Here is a 23,186-nt window from a genome sequence, read left to right as displayed (position 1 = left end):
TGAATTTCCAATTTCTACTATTTTAAGAGAGCCATTACCCTACTTATCTTAACACATTGCCACGTTGTGAGGTAAAGCCTGGGTGTCAACTGCACCAAATTGTGGGTGGTCATATGACAAAGATCCGCCCTTAACGATTAACTGGGTTGCGACTATTCAAATGAATTTCACTTAAGGGTCTCATGGTCAGCAGATAAAATAAATCTTTGTTCTATGAATGTTTGGTTTAGAAGTAAAAGAACTGTATTTTAAATCAGTTCCCCAAAAATCACAAAAGAGTAAATCTTACGAGGCTCCCCCTCCTGTACGGAGACTTTCTCAGTGAGAGCACGTATTGGAGATTCAGGCATGGAGGTGACTACACCTGATTTGACACCATTCCTGGTTAACCGGCCATTGAAATCAACAACCAAAACAATTGAAAACTTTGCAAATGAGGCACGCTGACCTCCACACCCATTGCACTAATTTGTTCTCTGGTCAAACAAACCTCTCCACTGGGAGCAAGGTATCAGAAAATATATCCACAATTTCCTGATACAAAAAGCCAGTGCGATACTTCAGTCTTTTGAGCATTTTCCTTTTATTGTCTTCAAATCAAGCAGTGTTCCATTCTGTCACAGATAGCATCAGCATAAATAATTATTTTGAAAAGCTCAATTTGTTCAAGATTATAAAATTGAATAATTTGAACAACGTACTATGCCAAAGAATTAATTTCATAACGCGATACCCAGAAGAAAAAGTTTTCTTGAAGGAAAAACATGATAAGCTGAATTTCAGGACCAGCTGCAGGAAAAACACAAGATTGGATATTTTTATTGAATGATTACCTGTTGGGTACGGTTAGGAGAACTTATCAAAGGTGTCGTTCCAATCCCTGAGGCTGCATTGAGGCTTCTCTCCCTTTCATCCTGGTAAATACGGTCCCTTTCTGCTTCTGGCAGGTTTAGAAAATTCTGCATTGCCCTCAGGTTGACCAATAAAGACTGCGAGGCAGTCTTTGGGTCCTCTTCTTTTCTGAGAATTTCAGACAATAAACCCTGCGCAAAAGAAGAAGTAGAAACAACATAGTAGTACTTTTGTGAACTGGACTTGACCATGGACTGCTAATTATTCTCTCACTGCTGTGCTGGAGTTTCAAAGAGAACCTTCAATGGCAGTAAGAATACATTAATGCTCAATTAGGTTCTTTGAAAGAAAGACTCGATTGTAACCCTAATTTTATAACTGTCTTCCCTAGTAGTACACTGACATTCATGATATAAACCAGAATGTAGGAGATCACTACATAGATTTTTTTAAGGCATACAGATGCAAATCTACAATTGCGCAATTGTTGATGGCTAAATAGAAAAGATATTACAGAAATAGTGAGTGAACAATCTTGCAGACTATACAATCGCAGGAGTGTTACAGTGAGCAGCTACAGTTTTTCCTTAAGTTGAACTCTTAGTACATTGTTAAAGGAAGAATGACAATTTTGGAACAGTCGAGTTACTTCAAAAAAAGCAATTAAAAATTGCAATATATGCCTATAAGAAAATTTGGGGAAAAAAACAAGAATAAAATCAACTCTTTACCCACGCTTCGGAACAATGTGTATGAAAGAAGTCAAAACTGCATAGACCTGATGAGTATGGAGCAGTCACTATGTAAACGTTAACGTGCATTTCATTACCATCTGTTAACAGATGCTTGAAAAATACCTGCACATGAAAATGGATATAACTTCTACTGGGTAAATATATATAGATAGTTGTAAACATCAGCTTTTGATGCTACACAAGTTAGTTGCTCAGGTATCATCAACATAAAAAGATTTTTTTTAAGCTTTCTTTCTAAAAGGAATATTTGTATAATTCATACTTCTATAAATGCGTCAACTTTATTCATGCACAGGTAACATATTGTTGCAAAATGATGCCAAGCTAGTGTTAGAATACACTTCAGTGACTCCTAAGCAGATGCCAAATAAACCATAGAGTACTGAATCTGCAAAAAAAAAATTTGTTCCCTACAGACCTGACTGTGCATAAAATGGCTGACTACCTTTAATGTTCACTTTGGAACAGCCACCGTGCTTTTAACCACTTTATGGATGGTTGCAGCTGTACGCATGACCGTTATCAGATTCACAATAACAGGAGAGGGTGAAGCACAGAATTTGGAGTAACACCCCCAAGTTATTCAAAATACAATCCATGTCCATTTGATGCCTTGTCAATTTCATAAATTTGAAAGCGAATCAGTAGCGATTTCTTTGTGTACTCTGACTGATTTACAAGTCAGGTTCCCAGTAAAGAGACAGCTGCAATCAAATTTAAATGAAAGAAAAAAAAATACTGTGATGAAACCAACTACGCAAATTTAAACGTTGGATAATTGTTTTACTCCGCTGTGGATTTAAATAGCTGCCCAAGCAGTGCTGAAGAGAAGAGATACTAACACTTTACCCTATGCCGGATAATCCTTCATAGGGGGTTGTGCCAATCGATTTTCTTGCAATTTGGAATTGGTTAGTCTACTTGTCAGGAAGCCAGCAGTCCGGGTATGGAATGATATAGTGCTGACACACTCAATTTGGTTTTTTTAGACCCTATTCTACAGATAACTTACAATAATATTGCCATACCAAATTAAAATGTGTTTTTAATTGTGTTTATTAGCTTGAAAATGAAAGTATGCGCTGATTGGAATACGTAATCCCAACTGGTTAGTCTTTAGTTCGACACTAGGCATCAATAAATCGGTGTGCAAAATACTGATAGTGCATTTAATTAGCTCAATAGTCAACGTATAATTCAGATAATCTAGCACGGTATTTAATTACCAAAATAATCCAGATTTTGGAGTGATCTGCCTAAAGGCAGGCTCTCTGCTCACTCTCCATGCCTTGCCGTCTTGTGCTTTCCTCTTCAGTTGCTCGTAGAAGCCTCCCATTTTCAAATTCAAGTTGTCTAACATTATAATTCACTTTCCCCCCTCTTGGTCTACATCCCTCTAATTTTCATTCAATCACCTCCTTCATTAAGTTCTTATGCCTTAGAATATGGCCAATCCAACCTTGTTGTCTTTTCTTGATGATATTCAGGACTATCCTTCTTCCTCCACTCTCCTAAGAACTTTCCCTTCGTTCTTGTGTGCTCGCCCATTGACCTCCTCCACCCTTCTCCAGTACCACACTTCACAACTTTCTGTACTTGGACATTCACTTTTCTCAAGGTCCACATTTCAGCCTTGTACAACAAGACTCTCCAAGCCACAGTCTTGATAATTAATTTCATAAGATTGCAATTTATTCCTATGCTGAGCAATTCTGTGTGTTTGGAGAATGCATTCTTTGCCAATGCTATTCCAACTCCAAAGGTGAAATTCTCCAGCCCTTCCCACCAAAATCAACTCCAACCGCTGGTTCCTTGATGGCGGCGTGTAAATCACCATTGACTTAGGTGGGATTGGAAGATCCTGCCAGCGGCCGATGGCGAGTCACCTCAGGAAAACCCAATGGGGGAGTGACCCTGGAGAATTCCGCCCTGACTTTGTGGTAGTAACCATTCTCTAAGAAGATGGTCCGACCCTGGAAGAGAGGGCTGCTGGAGAGAGCATTGCAGAGATTTGGAAGAAGTATGGAAAAGGGAAGAACGGACACTCTTTGAGAAAATAAAGGAATTGACTGGAGAAAGGAGAGATAAACAAACACAAAGAGGATGGGATAATAGAATGGTTACTTACAGAACCAAAGACTGGTTAGAAGTCTTGTCTTGGTTCTCCAAGACTTCAGGACAGGTATGTAAAAGACTGTTAGTTATTTGGTCCTAATTCCTCACCCAACCCCGCCCATACCTCCTCATATCCCCAAGCCACCTGTATGCCCTCTATTCCCCACATGCCATCTTATACTCCAATATCAGCTCCACAGATACTTACCCAATATCCAGTACGGTAGACCTCAGGAGATGCACAAAATAATAAACTTCGAACAACCTAAGAGAACTCTCTTTCATGTACAGAAAAAAGCCTTTCATTCATGAAATAAAAGCAAAATGCTGCGGATGCTGGATCTGAAATAAAAACAAAGTGCTGGAAAAACTCAGCAGGTCTGGCAGCATTTGTGGAGAGAGAAGCAGAGTTAATGTTTCAAATTTAATATGTGCCAAAGAAGAATCATATTTGACTCAAAACATTAGCTGTGTTTTGACCTGCATAGATGCTGCTAGACTGGCTGAGTTTGTCCAGCGTTTGCTGTTTTTATTTTAATCATGAAACACATAAAAATGTTAAATCCTTTCAAGTGGTCAATGTAAAAACAAACCTCTATTCACTAACCACATCAAAGACAGCTAATTCTTTAATAGTTTCTTCAACTGTCAATCAGAAAGTGAACTCAAACTCCCTGTTGAATTAAATGTTTTGGAGCTTTTGAAATTCAGCCAAATATTCATAATGGGCTCAGGTGTAATAGCAGCCCTTGGGAAATGTCAACAATGAAATCTATTGAAACTGCAGGAACAGATGGCTACTGAATTATTTTAAGCTACATCAGATGGCCTATCAATCAACACACTCCAGCAGTGGATGTCTACCTTTTAACTCTGACAGCTGCAGTCTCTTTCTTTCATCATTAAAGTGCTGAGGATTTAAATAACTTCAGATCATGACACATAAACAGACCTTATTTGTCCTGCATGAACATTTATGCCTCCTCCATAAATTTATGACTTGCACACTGTGGGCAAAGGCCCTTGCAAATGAAGTTGGTTGAATTCAGCATTAATTTCAAATGGTTTGACTGAGTTTGGGTTTCCCGTCTATATGATTCACATCCTGCCCTGGCAGCAAAAATAGGATCGGCCAGAAATGGGGGCAGGACAACTATATCCAAGACCTGCCCACCACTTTTAAATCCTTCCAAAGTCGGCCTGGCTCTGAATCCAAAATTGGATACATGGGACTGGATTTTTGCAGAGTTCCCTGTCTCGAGGAATACATATGAAGGAATAGTGAGTTGTATGTCCAAGTTTGTTAATAACAGAGTATAGTTAAGAGCAAAATGCTGCAAGAAACATTGGTCGATTAATTGAATGGGCAAATTGTGATAGCTGAAGTTTAAGGTTGGGAAGCGTGAGGCCATTCATTTCTTTTAAAATTGAAGATCAAGTCATCCCAGGCCAATCTTGGACATTTCCAACATGCAGGAAGTTCACCAACATGATCTATCAACATCAGGAATTTTTTAAAAAGGTTCATGCTCATTTACCAAATAGTGAACATAGGACTGTTTTATTTGTTGCTAGATTAATCGTGCCTATTATGGTGGAATGCACAAAAGCCTAACATCACTGCGAACATATGGACAAGAGTCAATTGAGAAGGGAAGTGTTCATGTGTTGAAAGATAAACATGATGGAGCAGATATTCCCTGAACATTTACTTCTCTGTGGAAAGTCAAGGAACACCAAAATGTTAACGAACAGAGTTCTGTGCATTGCACCCTCGGGATAAATTGCTCCGTGTCTCTCAATCAGCTTTGGATGCATGAATTTCGGTTTGAAGTGAGTTTTATTTGGCATTTCACTACCCCCTGGTACAACCAATCTACCCAAGAATGAAACTGAAATTGAATTCATAAATTGGGATTTATAAACATTTAAAACCCTCTTATTGTGGGGTGATGGGGCTTGATGTTAAAACCTCCAACAGCGACCAGGGTAAGAATGGAGTGACTCAAACAACCAGTTAGTTTGCTTCTCCCAGGCATCATGTAACCGGCAGCATGTTTCTGTTAACTAACTTTTTGATGCACATTAAGGAGGTTTAATTTAAAATATCTGAAAATCAAAAGCATGAAAAATTGCTAATTGTTTGGAGGATAAAATTTACTAAGCATGTACAGCATACTATTGCTATAATGCACTACTTGGAAGCTATCCAAATAATGTGTTATAGTAAGGTACATGTTATAACAAGAATCAGTGGAACACAGTGAGGGAGGGGTCACCTAATAACAGTGTAATGTATTTTGTGTTTTTTGTTTCAGATACATTCCTGTCCAAGCTGTTAGTGAATTGTTTAACTGCAATAAGTTTTTCCTATGAGATGTTATTCATTCATTCATTATATTAGGTGTGCCTTGCCCAAAGGCAGGTCCTTGACTCAGTATTGTCTGCTTATGCTTCATCCACAGGCAGTTTTTCAGTGGTTGTTTGCCTCAGCCAAAATGGGTATTGAACTCATGCTGTTGACATAATTCTGAACCACAAGTTAACCATCTAAGCAATTGCTTACCAGCTCCTTACTGGTTGTTATAACATTTCTAAAATATTGATATATGAACCATATATGTGTAATGCACCAAACAATTCAGATGAACACTGTCACACTGTCCTCAGAAGCTTAGCTTCTAATGTTATAGCCATTCCCCTCATAGTTGCTGAGTGGAAAACATTTCCATCTCTTTACTGCAAAGTGCAGTCTGTTACAGAAAGTAAACCAGATGACAATGGACAGAATCTTGCGGAGGTGACGGTTGGGTCTGAAGCCCTGACTGGAGACTGGGCCTGCATCACCTCTTTTCAGGAAGGCCTGCCGCATCTTGTGCCACTCAGCCACTTAAGAAGCCAGCAGCAGACCTTTCCCTGGGGATCAAGGGCCCCCGGGGCAGAAACCCCACCTGCCCTAATCTGCCAGCCAATAAGAGACTGGCAGCTCTTCTTTACTCAGCGTCACCACCGGGGAGGTGGAGGCTGCTTACGTTACCATGCTCACCTGAAGCCTCAGGTCCATGTGGGACCCAGTCACATATGAGTGATAGCAGGACGGGCTTCGTGGATGGGGACTACGAAGGAGAAAGGAAGAGTGCCAGCAGCAAATCGGGGACTGACGTGGCTTTAAGTGCACCTCCCCCCCACACCTCCTTGATGCCAGGCCCCTTTCAGACACTGCGTGCTGTGAATGAAAGACCACCCCTTCTCCCCATCCATCGGGAACCCGCAAGCAAACACGTCAGGGTGTTTGGTGTTGGGGGGGTGGGGGTTCGCTCCACCTTCTTGCCTCATACTTAATCAGGAACTGGAGGTGGGAAGGTAGCAGGATTCCCAGCTGCTGCCCGATTAAATGCCCCCCCCACCAGCAAATTCACCAAAGGGGAGGGCAGAAGTTCCTGCCCAATATATCAGTGTGTTTATGGAGGTGGGGAGGCAGATCAATCTTGTTATCTTCAGATATACATCACTGATAATGAGAATCCAAAAGGAGCAGTAAGAAGTCACATCACTGAAGATCTTCGAGGATAGAAATGAACAATGCAAAGTCAGTTGGGAGAAATAGAAATGCTGCCATACTTATCTCTAACAGCAAAAGGAGTATGGCATCATTTTGGAAAAGGACAAAGTTAGAACAGAAGTAAAAGTTCCAAATTGGGGAAGACAAGTTTTACAAAGCTGAGAGGTGAGCTGGCAAGAATGGACTGGACACTGCTATAAGAAGAAAAAACTGTGTCAGATCAGTTGGAGGCACTCAAAGGCAAAATTCTACAGGCATAGTGTGGACATGTCCCCACAAAGAAAACAAGAGTGGTACTACCAAATCTGGAGCCCCCTGGTTATCCAACTGCACAGTAAGAAGTCTAACAACACCAGGTTAAAGTCCAACAGGTTTATTTGGTAGCAAACGCCAGTAGCTTTCGGAGCGTGCTGCTCCTTCGTCAGGTGGAGTGGGAGGTCTCCTGACGAAGGAGCAGCATGCTCTGAAAACCAGTGGCGTTTGCTACCAAATAAACCTGTTGGACCTTAACCTGGTGTTGTTAGACTTCTTACTGTGTTTACCCCAGTCCAACACCGGCATCTCCACATCTTGATATCCAACTGCATCCAGGGCAAGATAAAGCAAAAAAAAAGTTTACGGCAGTCACAAAACGGTCGTACCATAGAAAGCCTAGAGAAGTGTGTAAAGTACAGAACTGAACTGCAAATGGAAATTAGGAAAGCAAAGAGTAGATACAAAAAATTATTGGCAGGTAAAATCAATGAAAATCCTAAGATAATGTACTAATACATCAGCAAGAAAATAGCTAAGGAAAAGGTAGGGCCCATCAGAGATGTGCATGGTAACTTGTGGATTGATTCAGAAGATGCAAGCAGGGTCCCCAATGAGTACTTTGCCTCTGTCTTCACTGAAGATGCAGACATTCTTGTTAAAGGTGGATCAATCACCAGGGCCAGATGGATGGTATCCCGGGCTGCTGAAGAAAGCCAGGTAGGAAACTGCCGGTGCTCTGAGAATTTTTTTCCAATCTTCACTAGAAACAAGGGAGTTCCCTGAGGATTGGAGGTCTATGAACATTGTACCATTATTTAAAAAGGGTACAGGGGATAGGCCTGAAAACTGTAGGCCAGTTAATCTGACTTCAGTGGTAGGCAAATTATTGGAAACAATTCTGAGACAGGATAAACTGTCACTTAGAAAGGCACGGATTAATCAGGGATAGTCAGTATGGTTTTGCTGGGAGAAGATCACGTCTTATTAACTTATAGAATTTTTTGTGGAGTAACAAGAAGATTGATCAGGGGAGTGCAATGGATATTGCCTACATGGATTTCCGTAGGCATCTGATGAGGTCCCACATGCAGACTAGTCAGAAAAGAGATTTGGTGGGATACAGGGGAGAGTGGCAGGTTGGATCCAAAATTGGCTCAGTGACAGGAAACAAAGGGTGATGGTTGATAGATGTTTTGTGAATGGAAACAGTTTCCAGCGGTATTCCACGGGGTTCAGTATTGGGACCCTTGCTGTTTGTTGGATATTAATGATGTAGACTTAAATGTGGGAGGCATGATTAGGAAAATTGCAGGTGACACAGGAATTGTCCGTGTAGCACACAGTGAAGAGGATAGCCGTCTACTCTAGAGTGACATCAATGGTTTTGCTGTGTGAGCAGAGAAGTGGCAAATAGAATTCAATCCAGAAAGGTGTGAGGTAATGCATTTAAGGAGGGAAAACAAAGTAAGGAATAGTCAATAAACGTGAAGATATTTGGAGTGGTTGAAGAAGTGAGAGACCTTGGAGTGCATGTCCAGAGGTCCTTGAAAGTGGCAGGACAGGTGGACAAAGTGGTCAAGAAAGTACATGGAATGCTTTTCTTTATTGGGTGAAGTATTGAATGCAAAAGCAGGGATGTAATGATAAAACTGTATAAAATGCTGGTCAGGCCACAGCTGGAATTTTGTGTACCATCTTGGTCACCATATTACAGGAAGGACATAATTGCTCTGGAAAGAGTGTAAAGGAGATTTACAGAATGTTGCCAGGGCTTGAAACTGAAGCAATGAGGAGAGATTGGACCAGCTAGGGCTATTTTCCTTAGAACAGGGGAAGCTAAGGGATGACCTGATTGAGGTATACAAAATTATGAGTGGCCTAATAGTGTCGACAGGAAAGACCTGTTTCCCCTCGCTGAGGGGTCAATTACCAGGGGGCATGGATTTAAAGTGATTAGCAAAAGAGGTGACATGAGGAACAAACATGTCAACATCCTTGGGGTTACCATTGACCAGAAACTCAACTGGACTCACCACATAAACACAGTGGCTACAAGAGCAGGTCAGAAGCTAGGAATACTACGATGAATAACTCACCTCCTGACTCCCCAGAGCCTATCCACCATCTGCAAGGCACAAGTCAGGCGTGTGATGCAATACTCCCCACTTGCTTGGATGGGTGCAGTTCCACAACACTCAAAAGACTTGACACCATCCAGGACAAAGCAGCCCGCTTGATTGGCACCACATCTACAAACATTCAATCTCTCCACCACTGATGCTCAGTAGCAGCAGTGTGCACTATCTACAAGATGCACTGCAGCAATTCACCAAAGATCCTAAGACAGCACCTTCCAAACACATGACCACTTCCATCTGGAAGGACAAGGGCAGCAGATAAATGGGAACACCACCATCTGCAAGTTCCCCTCCAAGCCACGCACCATCCTGACTTGGGAATATATCGCCGTTCCTTCGCAGTCACTGGGTCAAAATCCTGGAATTCCCTCCCTAACGGCATTGTGGGTCAACTCACAGAACATGGACTGCAGCGATTCAAGAAGACAGCTCACCACCACCTTCTCAAGGGCAACCAGGGATGGCCAGCCAGTGACGCCCATGTCCCACGAATAAAAAAAAGTTTTCAGCAGAGGCCCAGAGGGTGGTGGGCATCTGGAATTCACTGCCTAAGTTGGTGGTTGAGACTGAAACGTTCAAGTTATTTAAAAGGTACCTGGGTCTGCAACTGTAGTGCTGTAGCCTGCAAAGTTACAGTCCAGGTGCTGGAAAGAGGGATTAAAATGTATGGATAATTTCCTTTTTCTCGCTTTTGGCCAGCATGGACACGATGGGCTGAATGGCTTCTTTGTTCACTGTAACATTTCACTGAACCATAGAACCATAGGACATTACAGCACAGAAACAGGCCTTTTGGCCCTTCTTGGCTATGCCGAACCATTTTTCTGCCTAGTCCCACTGACCTGCACCTGGACCATATCCCTCCACACCCCTCTCATCCATGTACCTGTCCAAGTTTTTCGTAAATGTTAAAAGTGAGCCCGCATTCACCACCTCATCTGGCAGCTCATTCCACACTCCCACCACTCTCTGTGTGAAGAAGCTCCCCCCTAATATTCCCTTTAAACTTTTCCCCTCTCACCCTTAACCCATGTCCTCTAGTTATTTTCTCCCCTAGCCTCAGTGGAAAAAGCCTGCTTGCATTCACTCTATCTATACCCATCATAATTTTATACACCTCTATCAAATCTCCCCTCATTCTTCTGCGCTCCAAGGAATAAAGTCCTAACCTATTCAACCTTTCTCTGTAACTCAGTTTCTCAAGTCCCGGCAACATCCTTGTAAACCTTCTCTGCACTCTTTCATTATTAATATCCTTCCTGTAATTAGGTGACCAAAACTGCACACAATACTCTAAATTCAGCCTCACCAATGTCTTATACAACCTCACCATAACATTCCAACTCTTACATTCAATATTTTGATTTATAAAGGCCAATGTACCAAAAGCACTCTTTATGACCCGATCTACCTGTGACGCCACTTTTAGGGAATTATGTATCGGTATTCCCAGATCCCTCTGTTCTACTGCACTCTTCAGTGTCCTACCATTTACCTTGTATGTTCTACCTTGGTTTGTCCTTCCAAAGTGCAATACCTCACTCTTGTGTGCATTAAACTCCATCTGCCATTTTTCAGCCCATTTTTCTAGCTGGTTCAAATCCCTCTGCAAGCTTTGAAAACCTTCCTCACTGTCCACTACACCTCCAATCTTTGTATCATCAGCAAATTTGCTGATCCAATTTACCACATTATCATCCAGATCATTGATATAGATGACAAACAACAATGGACCCAGCATTGATCCCTGTGGCACACCACTAGTCACAGGCCTCCATTCAGATAAGCAATCCTCCACTACCACTCTCTGGCTTCTTCCATTGAGCCAATGTCTAATCCAATTTACTACCTCTCCATGTATACCTAGCGACTGAACCTTCCTGACTAACCTCCCATGCGGGACCTTGTCAAAGGCCTTACTGAAGTCCATGTAGACAACATCCACAGCTTCCCTTCATCCGCTTTCCTGGTAACCTCCTCGAAAAACTCTAATAGATTGGTTAAACATGACCTACCATGCACAAAGCCATGTTGACTCTCCCTAATAAGTCCCTGTCTATCCAAATATTTGTAGATCCTATCTCTTAGTACTCCTTCCAATAATTTACCTACTACTGACGTCAAACGTACCGGCTTATAATTTCCCGCATTACTTTTTGAGCCTTTTTTAAACAATGGAACAACATGAGCTATCCTCCAATCATCCGGCACCTCACCCGTGGATATCGACATTTTAAATATATCTGCCAGGGCCCCTGCAATTTCAACACTAGTCTCCTTCAAGGTCCGAGAGAATACCCTGTCCGGCCCTGGGGATTTATCTACTCTGATTTGCCTCAAGACAGCAAGCACCTCCTCCCCTTTAATCTGTATAGGTTCCATGACCTCCCTACTTGTTTGCCTTATTTCCATAGACTCCATGCCAGTTTCCTTAGTAAATACGGATGCAAAAAACCCATTTAATATCTCCCCCATTTCTTTTGGTTCCATACATAGCCGACCACTCTGATCTTCAAGAGGACCAATTTTATCCCTTACTATCATTTTGCTCTTAATATATCTGTAGAAGCTCTCAGGATTATCCTTCACCTTGTCTGCCAAAGCAACCTCATGTCTCCTTTTAGCCCTCCTGATTTCTTTCTTAAGTAGTTTCTTGCACTTTTTATACTCCTCAAGCATCTTATTTGCTCCCTGTTGCCTATACATGTCATACATCTCTCTCTTCTTCTTGATCAGAGTTCCAATATCCCTCGAGAACCAAGGTTCCTTATTCTTATTCACTTTGCCTTTAATCCTGACAGGAACATACAAACTCTGCACTCTCAAAATTTCTCCTTTGAAGGCCTCCCACTTACCAATCACATCCTTGCCAGAGAACAGCCTGTCCCAATCCACGCTTTTTAGATCCTTTCTCATTTCTTCAAATTTGGCCTTTTCCAGTTTAGAACCTCAACCCGAGGACCAGATCTATCTTTATCCATGATCAAGTTGAAACTAATGGCGTTATGATCACTGGAACCAAAGTGCTCCCTTACACACACGTCCGTCACTTGTCCTAACTCGTTTCCTAATAGGAGATCTAATATTGCATCCTCTCTAGTTGGTACCTCTATATATTGATTTAGAAAATTTTCCTGAACACATTTTACAAACTCTAACCCATCTAGACCTTTAAAAGACAGTATGGGAGTCCCACTCTATATGTTCAAAATTAAAATCCCCTACCATCACAACTTTATGTTTCCTGCAGTTGTCTGCTATCTCTCTGCAGATTTGCTCCTCCAATTCTCGCTGACTATTGGGTGGTCTATAATACAACCCCATTAATGTGGTCATACCTTTCCTGTTTCTCAGCTCCACCCATCTGGCCTCGGTAGACAAGCCCTCTAATCTGTCCTGCCTGAGCACTGCTGTAACATTTTCTCTGACTAGCAATGCCACCCCCCCCCACCCTTCATCCCCCTGCCTCTATCACGTCTGAAACATCGGAACCCTGGAACATTGAGCTGCCAGTCCTGCCCCTCCTGTAGCCAAGTTTCACTAATGGCTATAATGTCATAATTCCATGTGTCAATCCACGCCCTCAGCTCGTCTGCCTTCCCCACAATACTCCTGGCATTGAAATAGACACACCTCAGAAGATTATTACCACCGCACACAACCCTTCTATTAGTGATTTTGCATGAACTATTGACATCATTTATTTTCACCCCCGCTCCACTATCTGCTCTGGCACTCTGCTTCCCATCCCCCTGCAAATCTAGTTTAAACCCTCCCCAATAATACTAGCAAACCTCCCTGCAAGTATATTGGTCCCCTTGTAGTTCAGGTGTAACCCCTTGTACAGGTCCCACCTGCCCCAGAAGAGGTCCCAATGATCTAGAAATCTGAAACCCTGCCCCCTACACCAGTTCCTCAGCCACGTGTTCATCTGCCCGAGCATCCTACTCTTACCCTCACTGGCACGTGGCACAGGTAGCAATCCTGAGATTACTACCCTCGGGGTCCTGCTTTTTACCTTCCTACCAAGCTCTCTATACTCACTCTTCAGGACCTCCTCACTCTTCCTTCCTACGTCTTTGGTACCAATGTGTACTGGTTCTATCGTACATCATTCAGAAGCTTGAATATAACAAAGTATTATAATAATGCAAATTTTTGAATTCTATCTGACAGCCTGAACATTTAACCTGGTTAACCCCAGGGCCAGTATGACTGCCAAACAATAACTGAACCAAAAGCACAGCCTCACTGTCCATTTATAGCTTCAGTGGGAGAGGATTTCCTCTATATGCAATTAGAGTAGAATTGCGAACCAATTAAAAAGATTGGGCTAGCTATTTTGCCATTATTATACCTGCAACAGTATTGCTGAAAGCAAGCACTGCAATGGCTTTTCTTGTGTCAGTGTTTTCCAGCTCTGGATTTCTGTTCATTGGGGGAGGGTAAAGGATTTGTGTATCCTGTTCGAACGGGGTCGGAGTCAGCATAACGCTCTATTCCCCAACTTGCATCTTTATTCCTATTTGATGGGGGTTGCAACTTTGGAGGAACGCACTCACCTGTCTGAAGAAATTGTAAGAACTCTTCAATGGGAGAGAATGATCATAGACTCAGTGGGGTGGATTTTCAGTGTCTGCCAGGACCAGCATCAAAGGTGGGCGGGCACTGAAAATAATCCTGCCAGGTGGTGTTGCCCTATGCTGGTGCTGGGTCACTTTAGCAGAAGTGGAATGGAGGGGATGGCAGGGCTAAATTCCTGCACATGGAGGGTAGCCGATTAGGTTTGTTAAATAGCATATTGAAGCTGATTAAAAGAGGACAACTTGGATTTTCCACTTGGCTTCCAAGTCCCCACAGAATGCAGGGCTCAGTTTAACTGCCTGGAAGCAGCTTCCTGATGGCAGGCTGGGTCAAAGAGTGGGTGGGGGAGCCAACACTCCACGCAGGCCCAGAGGCCCTGCCTGCCTGGGTTCAGGAGCAGCTGAAGGCTGCCCTGGAGAGGGGCACCCTTTCCATAGTACTGGCCTGGCAACAGGTCCATTTTATAATATACTTAAAGCTGGAGTGAAGGCTCCTCCATTTTGAAGCACCCTTAGTTACCCTTTATTGTATTTTGTTGCTGCTTCAGAGCTGGATCTGATTGTCGTTCCAGCTTTGAGAGCCTGCCCTCAGTCCTTAATTGGATGGTGAAGCCAATGGCCATTAATGAAAATCAGGGTATGTGACTCGAGACCCAGATATGGTTCTGACCTCTGTGTCTTGTCCTGGAAGGAAGAATTCTACGCACTGTCTTTGCATTAAAACCGGATGGCAAATCTCACTGCCACAATACAATACCAGTAATAGATTTCACACATAATGGCTAAATCTTCCGAGCCCATCCGCTGCGGGAATAATCGCGGGTGCGACTGATAATGTAACAGACCATTTGTTGACTTTGGGCAAGAGTTTATGGTCCCTGGGCAGGTGAGCAGATCCTGCCCATAATGTTACAGGACATCCATTTAACACTGTAATTGCCAATCACAGTGCCACCTAGAGGTGTAACAATTATCACTGCAGTTTGAGATTAAATAATTACACCTATTTGGTAGTGATCATATATAATAGATGGATATTAATCAGGATAATAACACCCGAGGAATAGTCACACTGTTGTTGTTAAACCAAAACCCATTTGTACTCTCAACTGGATGTAAAAAATCCCTCAACAACAACATGATAAAGAGCAGGGAGTTGTTCTCCTAATGCAAGGGGGTGAAATGCTATTGGGAGTAGTGGGAATGTGGGGTTGAGGTTACAATCAGATCAGTCATGATCTTACTGAATGGCGACACAGGCTTGAGGGGCTGAGTGGCCTACTCCTAATACACATATCCGTATGTCTTAGAAGCATTTATCACTCAATCGACATCTCTTAAAATAGATTAATTGGTCATTTAGCTCATTGCTTATTTTTGGTTCTTATTGCTGTGCTTTCCAATCGCTATAAGAGTGATTGTAGTACAAAAGTATTTCATTGGCTATGACAGTGTTTTGGAGATGTCCCAAGGTCATGAAATGCACTATATAACTCTAAGATTTTATTTCTATTGTAAGAATGATAACTGTTTTAACATATGAGGATGCAGACCAGTTAACTTCCATAAATATTTTATAACCCATTTTTGTACATTCACTTTCCGTCACTTTTTTGGTTTTATCACATGATTTGTGATGCTCTTCATACATTTTTGCAACTAGTTAATTATCTTCACAGCAATGAAAGAAAATGGTTGTGTAATGCCACAACTTGCAAAGATAAAACGTGACAGACGTCTAGAAAACTGTCTGAATTGTTATTCGACTGAGCAGGAAAAATGTTGTAATTTGAATCATGTTGACTAATAATGCCAACGCTACGCCTGCATTCATATCCTCTTGAACAGCAAGTGTCAGGTAGTACATGACAGTATCACATGGCAGAATGCAGCATTTGTGTTGAATTATGTTGGGCAAAGATATGGGCAGGATTTTTGGAGGCCGATGTGGTTGGGGAACTGAGATGGTGAGTCATTTTGCACTGTCAGCTGACATCCTGGTTTGCCAACACCATGTCATCCCTGTTTTGGGAAATGCACAGAACAGTTATGGGTAGCTTGTTAAATTAATTAACAGGCCGATTAATACCATTAAACAGAGGCTGACTAGAATCTTTTGTGGCTTCAAGAGCACAGCTGCTGCCTCCCAGCAGCAGACCAGGGAATCGCCTTGGCTCCAGGGTTGAGGTCTCCCCTCCACAATTGTGGTCCAGCTGCTGCGACCATTTTTTATTTTCAATATTCTAAAATACTGAAAAAGCAACATGGGGTTATGCTGGGTCAGGAAGTGAGTTGCAAGTCTGCGCGACTTGCAACTCCTTCATGGAATAGAATCACTACTGTACAGAAGGAGGCCATTTGGCCCATTGAGCCTGCACCTACAACAATCCCACCCAGGCTCTACATATCCCCGTAACCCAATGTATTTACCCTGCTAATCCTCTGACACTTTGGGGCAATTTAGCAGGGGCAATTTAGCATGGCCAATCAACCTAACCTGCGCATTTTTGGGCTGTGGGAGGATCCGAAGCACCCAGAGAAAACACACGCTGACACATGGAGAATGTGCAAACTCTACACAGACAGTCACCTGAGGCTGGAATCGAACCTGGGACCCTAGCGCTGTGAGGCAGCAGTGCTAACCACTGTGCCACCCCAATAGGGTATCCTATTGTCCCTCTAGCTTCGAAAGCTCACCCTGCCATCCTTAATTTGATAATGTTCTCTGGCCACTAATAGGCCAATTCAGCCAAAATTAACGTGGAGTTGCTCTCCTGACATGGGATCAGAATTTCCATTGACCTGACCTGCTCTGATCTGTAGGAGCTGGGTTGGGTAGGAAATTGGGGAACTCACCATTCAGGTGCCGCCGCCCCCCCAGCCCCCCACTCCCCCCACCAACCAATCCTCACGCTGTCGACATTTAACATCAATGATTACTTCCCTGCCTGGAGGCCAGCTTGAATAACAGAGAAGGTGTGTTAAACAGAGAGGGGGCCAGATACCCAGGGGTAATTGGACTCCTGAAGGGCTGATAGGGAGGTAAGCCAAGGCTTGCTGGTGCCCCGGGTGAAAGGATCAAGCCTTGGTTGTGGAAGGGGTAACTGACCCTGGTGGTGGCAGTGGGGGAATTGGGCCTTGAGGTGGGAGATCAACAAATGGCTAGCAAGTGTAAAAAGTCCAAAGCCTGCATGTAAACAAGGCTCAGAGCCTCGCTATCCTATTTAAAACTGCAATCCACCTCCATGGACTGGTTGGTCAACTGCCTACCCTTCTGCTTTAGTAAATGCAGGAAATAGGTGGTTTGAAGGTGGGTTTGGATTAGGAAACAGATTTCTGACACTTTAACCTGTCCCAAAGCTGCCTCTTTTTATTTCAGTTAAATTCTGCCCTCATTATCACATTTGCCAGAAAATGAAATAATTTGATTGAGCCACATACTGTCACTTTCAGGGAATCAATTATAACAACATCACTCAGCAAATTTACAACAACATGGTCACCATCATTCGTCCCTTAGTGAGGATATCATCACACATGAACTGAACAGAGTAGATTTGCTCATGTGCAACATGACACCTGCCTTGAGCAATAAGGTGCTAGTGCCATCTCTTTCCAAGAATGATTTTCACCATGGTTTTACCAATCAAATCATGTTTAACAAATGAATTGGAATTTTTTTGAGTACATAACTAGTAAGGTAGGTAAAGGGGAACCAGCAGATGCAGTCTACCTGGATTTCCAAAAGGCTTTAGATAAGGTACCATACAAAAGGTCAACAGGCAAAATGGAGGCGAATCTGCCAACAAAATTCTAATTGTCGAGTTAGTGTGAAAACTGGAGTAAATCACATTGTTTTTTTCAGTGGGAGTTCAGAGAAGAATCTCCCACACTCTGTGCACTTCTCAGTGTACCAGTGTAAATCTCGTAAAAAATCCAGGGTCTATTCCTGCCCGGGAGGCTGACAGCATAGCGCTGAGCGGGTCACTGCGCATGCGCCAATCTGTCAGCGTTGAGATGGGTGCGTGCGCAGTGGCCCCTGTCTGCTAGCCTCCCAATCACTAGCCAGCTTGATTGCTGGTGAGCCCCGCGACCCCCGTATCACTGACCCTTCACCCCCCCACGGGCCGATCACTGCCCCCCGCCCCGCCCCACAATTCCCCCACCCATCTGCGGTTCCGACACCCAACCCCCCGCAGTGCTAACCCCCACCCATTGCAGCCCCGACCCCCCCTCCCCGATGGCTAGCCCCGAACGCTGGCTATTCCCCCTCCCAATCGATCCCGACTGCAGAGTGCGACCCCCACCCACACCAACCACCCCCATCAGGCCCTGCCCTTACAAGGCCCCACCCCCATCAGATCCCATCCCATTAGGCCCCACCCCCTTGGCATTGCCCGATTCCCAATGAACAGTGCCAAGGTGCCCTCTGGGCATTGGCACTTTTCCCCTTGGGTAGTGCCAAGGGCCCAGGCTGGCACGCCAAGATGCCAATGCCCAGGGGGCACTCCTGCTGCCCAACCGTCTGGGGGGGCCCCAATTGCCCCTTTTTACTCCAGTGGTGTCGGGCCACTAGCTCCATGCAAGGGAGATGTATATAACCCCGCTGGAGTTAACCACTCTAAAAATCAGCGCAGCTGGATGGGAGAATCGCCCCTGATAAGCGCATGGAGTTCAAGGTGATATATTAGCATGGATAGAGGATTGGTTAACAAATAGGGAGCAGAGAGTGGGCATAGAAACTTAGAAATTAGGAGCAGGAGTAGGAAATTCTGCAAGCCTGCTCCGCCATTCATTATGATCATTGCTGATCATCCAACTCAGTAACCTGTTCCCGCTTTCCCCTCATATCCTTTGCTCGCATTAGTCCCAAGAGCTACATCTAACTCAACAAAACGAAGGAGATTGTCATCGACTTCAGGAAGCGTAGAGGAGAACATGCCCTTGTCTACATCAATGGGGACGAAGTGGAAAGGGTTGAGAGCTTCAAGTTTATAGGTGTCCAGATCACCAACAACCTGTCTTGGTCCCCCCATGCCAACACCATAGTTAAGAAAGCCCACCAAAACCTCTACTTTCTAAGAAGACTAAGGAAATTTGGCTTGTCAGCTACGACTCTCACCAACTTTTACAGATGCACCATAGAAAGTATTCTTTCTGGTTGTACCACAGCTTGGTATGGCTCCTGCTCTGCCCAAGACCGCAAGGAACTACAAAACGTCGTGAATGTAGCCCAATCCATCACGCAAACCAGCCTCCCATCCATTGTTTCTGTCTACGCTTCCCGCTGCCTCGGCAAAGCAGCCAGCATAATTACGGACCCCACGCACCCCGGACATATTCTCTTCCACTTTCTTCCATCGGGAAAAGGATACAAAAGTCTGAGGTCATGTACCAACCGACTCAAGAGCAGCTTCTTCCCTGCTGCCGTCAGACTTTTGAATGGATTTACCTTCCATTGAGTTGATCTTTCTCTATACCCTAGCTATGACTGTAACACTACATTCTGCACTCTCTCGTTTCCTTCTCTATGAACGGTATGTTTTGTCTGTATAGCGCACAAGAAACATTTCTTTTCACTGCATGCTAATACATGTGACAATAATAAATCAAATCAAAACCAAATCTTACCAGCCATTCATGCCACACTCCCGCTGCAGTGAAGTTAGAGAATTTGGCGCTCAGCCTAATCAACATTCACTGCAACAGGCTGGGAAAATTCCACCAGCATGAATGGCTGTAAAATTCCGGCCTCAATGTTTTGGCCTCAGCTTCTTCCTGTGATAGGGAAGTCCACAGGCTCACCACTCTCTGGGTGAAGAAATTTCTCCTCAACTCAGTCCAAAATAAGACTTCTTCAAGATAGCAGGCAGTGAATAGTGGAGCACTACAAGGATCAATGCTGGGGCCTCAGCGATTTGCAATCTATATTAATGACTTAGGTGAAGAGACACGACAGTAATGTATTTAAGTTTTGGTGTTGACACGAAGCTAGAGTGGAAAGGTAAAGAAAGTGTGAAGTTATCTACTTTGCTTGAAAGAACAGAAGAGCTGAACATTTTTTAAGAAGAGAAAATTGTAAGTGTTCATGTTCAAAAAGACTTGGGTATGCTTGTACACAGAATGCAAAAAGTTAACACACTGGTACAGCAAGCAATTAAGGCAGCAAATGGCATGTTGGCCTTTATTGCAAAGGGATTGGAGTACAGGAACTGGTGTTGCTGGTGTTGTGTAGGGTTCTGGTGAGACCAAACTGCATGTAGTTTTGGTCTCCACAGTTAACTGAAGATATCCATGCACTGGAGGCAGTACAGTAAAGGTTCACTAAATTGGTCCTTGGGATGAGAGGCATGGTGCCAACCTGTGCTGAGGGGCAGTGCCAAGGGGCACTGCCAGGCTACTGTCAGCGTAGTGTCAAAATATGGTGGGGGGGGGGGTGTCAATACCTGACTAGAGGGTGGGTTAATTATATTAAAATCTATTCGAATACATGTAAAACAGGCTCACACTCAAGTTGGGCATGAATCTGATAATGATGCTGGCGAGGGGCAGGGAAGATCTGAAATTGTGCACTCATTGGTGAGAGCTGCGACTTCTGGGTCTTGAGCCTCCATCTGCATTCATACCGACAGCAAGTGTGAGCTCAAGATCACCCCCATAAAAGTTTTTTTTAAAGTTCATGTATCAGTGTCACAAGTTGGTTGACATTAACACTGCAAGAAGTTACTGTGAAAATCCCCTAGTCGCCACATTCTGGCGCCTATTCGGGTACACTGAGGGAGAATTTAGCATGGCCAATGCACCTAATCAGCATGTCTTTGGAGGAAACTGGAGTACCCGGAGGAAACCTATGCAGACGCGGGGAGAACGCGCAAACTCCACACAGCCAGTGACCCAAGCTGGGAATCGAACTCGGGTCCCTGGCGCTGTGAGGCAGCAGTGCTAACCACTGCGCCATCATGCCATCCCAACCACTGTGCCACCATGCCACCCCATAGTCCTAAAATGTGAGTTTTAGTTATATATTTTAGAAACCTTTTTTAAATAATCTGTCAAGGCAACGCAATATTCATTGTGAGAAAGCTGAAATACAGAAGTGATTTACTTTCTCACCGTCTTATACCAGAAAGACAGAAGTGTGTAAGTCTGGGTGCTCAAAAGCACTTGTAATTTTCATCAGTTCCGAATGGCTAAGAAAACATTTAAATCAAAACACTTTATTGTGTATCAGGGGAATATCTGTAGCTACATTTTTTGTAGGTTTCATAAATTTACAAATGCCCAACTGAACAGAATCAAGTTTCCCACCAAAATGTCTCAATATCATTTTTTATATATTTCGTTATCACTAATAAAATTACAAAAAATAGTCAGGAGGTTTTCTCTCTAAGAACACATACTGAATTTCTGAGGCACCCAAACCAACATTAATTCAGACATATTGATTGAAATACTTCACATCAAGAAAACAGACATTCAAACAGGTCAGTAGATGAGTGAATGAGGAACTAGGAAGGATCCTAACTAATCATCAGGGCATCCGATATGAAAAGTGTTTATTACTTCTGTGCAGTGTCGCTGGAATAGCTGAAACAGATTCCTAAATCTTTACTTTTGTTGACATGTTGTTATAAAAGCGTTTAATTAAATTGCAAAAGGTGAAATGAACTTTATCTGTCCTTCAAAAAACCATGAATCTCTTATAGTCAATACATTAATGATGCCTGTGAATGTGCACAGGAACATGGGTTGTCTAGTCTCAAAACTTTAAAAGTGATTCACAGAACATCTGTGATTCTGTAAAGGTCAATAGTGTGGTGTAATTTTTGAGAAAAGATACAAAAGTCTGAGATCATGTACCAAGAAAAGAATGTTTTCTTAGTCTTCGTTATCATCCAGAACTGATGAAAATTACAAGTGCTTTTGCGCACCCAGCCAACAGCTTCTTCGCTGCTGCCATCGGACTTTTGAATGGACCGACCTTATATTAAGTTGATCTTTCTCTGCACCCTATCTCTGACTGTAACACTATATTCTGCCCTTTCCTTCTCCCCTATGTACTCTATGAATGGTATACTTTGGCTGTATAGTGCGAAAGAAACAATACACGTGACAAGAATAAATCAAATCAAAAGAAAGGTTAGGAGTCTCTCTGCAGCATCTCACCATTCAATAAACCAAAATCAAATGCTCTGATCATTCATTCACTAACATGACTCCACCCTTGATCTGATTTTATGCCAAGTATCCAAAAGGAAATAATTTTTTGTCTCACCTGAGTTCGGTTAAAAGCCACACGAGCAAACACTGCCTGGGAGATGCCAGCTCGCTTCAACTCGTCACGAACCCACTGATAGATTTCGGAAGACACTTCAGCATTGGATGAACTCTGTTGTTCTAATGGTTTATTCATGGTCCGGTTGACAGGAGGGTGGTTCAGGTATTGTTGATTTAGGGACTGTTGTGCCAAGAGTCTGTTGACAGCAAATTGTTGGTTTAATATCTGGGCCATAACCAGCTGCTGGTTCACCAGCTGTGGGCTAAGAGGTGCAGAGACAAGTCCTGGATGCAGATTGGAAAGTTGGGACCTCGGAGCAGGCTGACCACTATGCGGAAGTTGAGCAGGTGACGGTGGCTGTGGCAGTTCAGTACCATTCCCAGGAACTGTTGGTGATCCAAAGTTTACATGATTTGTTCCTTGTTGAGAAATGGACAGTTCAGACATGGTCTCCATTTCAGCTACAGCAATAAAGAAAGCAAGCTTCAGAAAAAAGGTATGAACTTAAGATATAAATAATATATGAAGTGACAAACATGAAAACTGTAAAAATATTGATTAAGCATATAAGAAACTCTTTATATATGCTTTGCCGTTGATGATAGCTTGGATTAATATTAAGCAGATGGTAGAATATTAAATTTTCCA

General features: G+C 43.2%; 1 protein-coding gene across 3 annotated transcripts in view; it reads right to left on the bottom strand.

The window, feature by feature from the left end:
• LOC144508090 (DNA-binding protein SATB1-like) overlaps positions 1-23,186 on the bottom strand; it is a 122,383-nt gene that overhangs the window by 69,707 nt on the left and 29,490 nt on the right. For all 3 annotated transcript variants that reach the window (XM_078235976.1, XM_078235985.1, XM_078235993.1), the window contains 2 exons: positions 22,536-22,999; positions 834-1,043 (listed from right to left, as the gene is read on the bottom strand). In XM_078235976.1, coding sequence (XP_078092102.1) covers positions 834-1,043; positions 22,536-22,999 — 674 coding nt within the window. The remainder of the gene's footprint in view (positions 1-833; positions 1,044-22,535; positions 23,000-23,186) is intronic.

This window comes from Mustelus asterias, chromosome 2 (genome assembly GCF_964213995.1).
Source record: "Mustelus asterias chromosome 2, sMusAst1.hap1.1, whole genome shotgun sequence".
NCBI classification, from domain to species: Eukaryota; Metazoa; Chordata; class Chondrichthyes; order Carcharhiniformes; family Triakidae; genus Mustelus; species Mustelus asterias.
Note: the sequence above shows the minus strand (reverse complement) of the source record. Positions and strands in the feature narration are given on the sequence as shown.